This window comes from Penaeus vannamei, chromosome 10 (assembly GCF_042767895.1).
Source record: "Penaeus vannamei isolate JL-2024 chromosome 10, ASM4276789v1, whole genome shotgun sequence".
Taxonomy (NCBI): Eukaryota; Metazoa; Arthropoda; class Malacostraca; order Decapoda; family Penaeidae; genus Penaeus; species Penaeus vannamei.
Window position 1 is genome coordinate 44,728,297 of NC_091558.1, and position 2,500 is coordinate 44,730,796.

At 32.6% G+C, this 2,500-nt stretch overlaps 1 protein-coding gene across 3 annotated transcripts in view; it reads left to right on the forward strand.

Annotated features, from left to right (window-relative positions):
* Positions 1–2,500, forward strand: part of uif (sushi, von Willebrand factor type A, EGF and pentraxin domain-containing protein uif) — a 72,691-nt gene that overhangs the window by 11,162 nt on the left and 59,029 nt on the right. For all 3 annotated transcript variants that reach the window (XM_070126731.1, XM_070126733.1, XM_070126732.1), the window contains exon 2: positions 2,035–2,110. In XM_070126731.1, coding sequence (XP_069982832.1) covers positions 2,042–2,110 — 69 coding nt within the window. In that variant the 5' untranslated portion in view covers positions 2,035–2,041. The remainder of the gene's footprint in view (positions 1–2,034; positions 2,111–2,500) is intronic.

The window sequence follows — 2,500 nt, forward strand, 5'->3', positions numbered from 1 at the left end:
TCTCTCTCTCTCTCTCTCTCTCTCTCTCTCTCTCTCTCTCTCTCTCTCTCTCTCTCATTTAGAAACGTACGAGAAAGGAAAGGAAAAAAAAACACAAGTATTCGGGTTGTTGCTCCGCCGCCGTGCACGCGTGGAAAGAATAGAGAGCGAGTGTTTATATTTTTTAGGGAAAAAAAAAAAGATAAAGTGACTCTGTTGTTTTCGAAGGAGGGGAAAGATGTCCAGATACCTTTCTCACAGCGTCTAATTCCCGCTAGTTCTATATCTATGCTTTCAATTTTGCTCTACTTTCTACTTTACTTAATGGCGGGTTGCAAGAGTTCGTTATAGGCCTATCGAAGGCTTCAGGGGCCCCGTCAGCCATCTGGTGGTCAAGAGTGATTATAGATTTGTGTCATATATGCCAGCGTGACATATATCTAATGACCTCATTGATGTTTCTGTATTCTTGATATATTGATTCGATTTTTTTTATTCGCATTCTTATCAAATATTCGTTGATTTATTGTTTATATTCATTTTTATCATATATTTATCGATTTCTTCGGTTCGTTGATTACATGTTATCATCGGATATACATCGGTTGGTTATTCATTCCCATTCTCATCAAATATTCATCGGATCATTTAAAATTCAGTTTATAGACGTGATTTACAAGAATTATTATTATTACCTCATCACTAAATTGCTTTTCTCTCCCTCTTTCTTATTTTTTTAGCCACTCATTATTTATTCCCATTCTCGTTAAATATTCATCGAATTATGATTAATTTCGATTCTTATTTGTTCATTCCAGTTTTTTTATTATTTTTAGGTTTATTCGTCTATTCTTTCTTATTCTTATTAAATATTTATCGATGTATTAGTCTCTCATTCCCCGTTTCTGTTATTTATCGATTTATTAGTTTCTTCATTCCCATTCTTATCAAATATCTATCTCTTTATGTCTCTTAATTCCCACTCTTATCAGTTATTCAACGATTTATCAGTATTTTATCCACTGATCGACGTAAATTAACCGAAGATTCATTGTTTTCTCGTCGCTAAAGATTCTTCTTCTCTCTCTCTCTTCATCTCTTTTTATTTATTAATCTATTTGTTTCTTTTTATTTATTTATTTATTTCTATCCACTCGTCGATGGGAATTAACTATGCAGTTTTCTCTCGTCACTAATTGTCCTTCTCTCTCCTTGCTTTATCTACCTTTATCATTTATTTATTTATTTATCTCCACTTTATTTATTTATCTTCGTCACTAATGGTCCTTCTCTCTCTGTCCTTTACCTACTTTTATTATATATTTATTTATTTAATTATTTATCTCCACTTTATTTATTTATCTTCGTCGCTAATGGTCCTTCTCTCTCTTTCCTTTATCTACTTTTATTATATATTTATTTATTTATTTCTCTCCTCTATTTATTTATCTATTTATCTCCATTATTTTCTTATCTTCGTCGCTAATGGTCCTTTTCTCTCTTTCCTTTATCTACTTTTATTATATATTTATTTATTTATTTCTCTCCTCTATTTATTTATCTATTTATCTCCGTTATTTATCTATCTTCGTCGCTAATGGTCCTTCTCTCTCTTTCCTTTATCTACTTTTATTATATATTTATTTATCTATTTATTTTTCTCCTCTTATCCATCTTCGTCACTAATGGTCTTTCTCTCTCTTTCCTTTATCTACTTTCATTATATATTTATTTATTTAATTTTTTATCTCCACTTTATTTATGTTTCTTCGTCGCTAATGGTCCTTCTCTCTCTTTCCTTTATCTACTTATATTACTTACTTATTTATTTACTTATTTATTCATTTATTTATTTATCTCCGTTATCTATTTATCTTCGTTACTAATGGTCCTTCTCTCTTTCCTTTATCTACTTTTATTATTTATTTATTTATCTCCATTATTTATTTATCTTCGTTATTTATTTATTTATTTATTTATTCGTTATTCATGATTTATTTATCTTTATTTATGTTTCTTCTTCGCTAATGGTCCTTCTCTCTCTCTCCTTTGCAGTTGCAGGATGTGTCGAGCAGGACTATGGGCCGTCGTGGTCCTCATCGCAACCGCCGCCTCTGCCCAACTCAACCAGGTAAGACCACTAAGGAGGATTTGGTTATCGAGATGGGTCTTTCTGGTCTGGTGGATTCGCTTGGGAGAGGGGGGGAGGCAGGGGTTGCTAAGGTGGATTTTGGTTGGGGGATGCTAAGGTGGATTTTGGTAGGCATAGGTACGCTTGTTAAGGTGGGTTTGAAAGATATAGACACACCCATTATGTTGGATTTGATAGGCCTAGATACGCATATTAAGTTGGATTTACTTGATATAGACACACCCATTATGTTGGATTTGATAGGCCTAGATACGCTTATCAAGTTGGATTTGATAGATGTAGCCACACATTAAGTTGGATTTGCTAAACGTAGACAAACCCATTAAGTTGGATTTACTAGATATAGACACCCATTAAGTTGGATTTGCT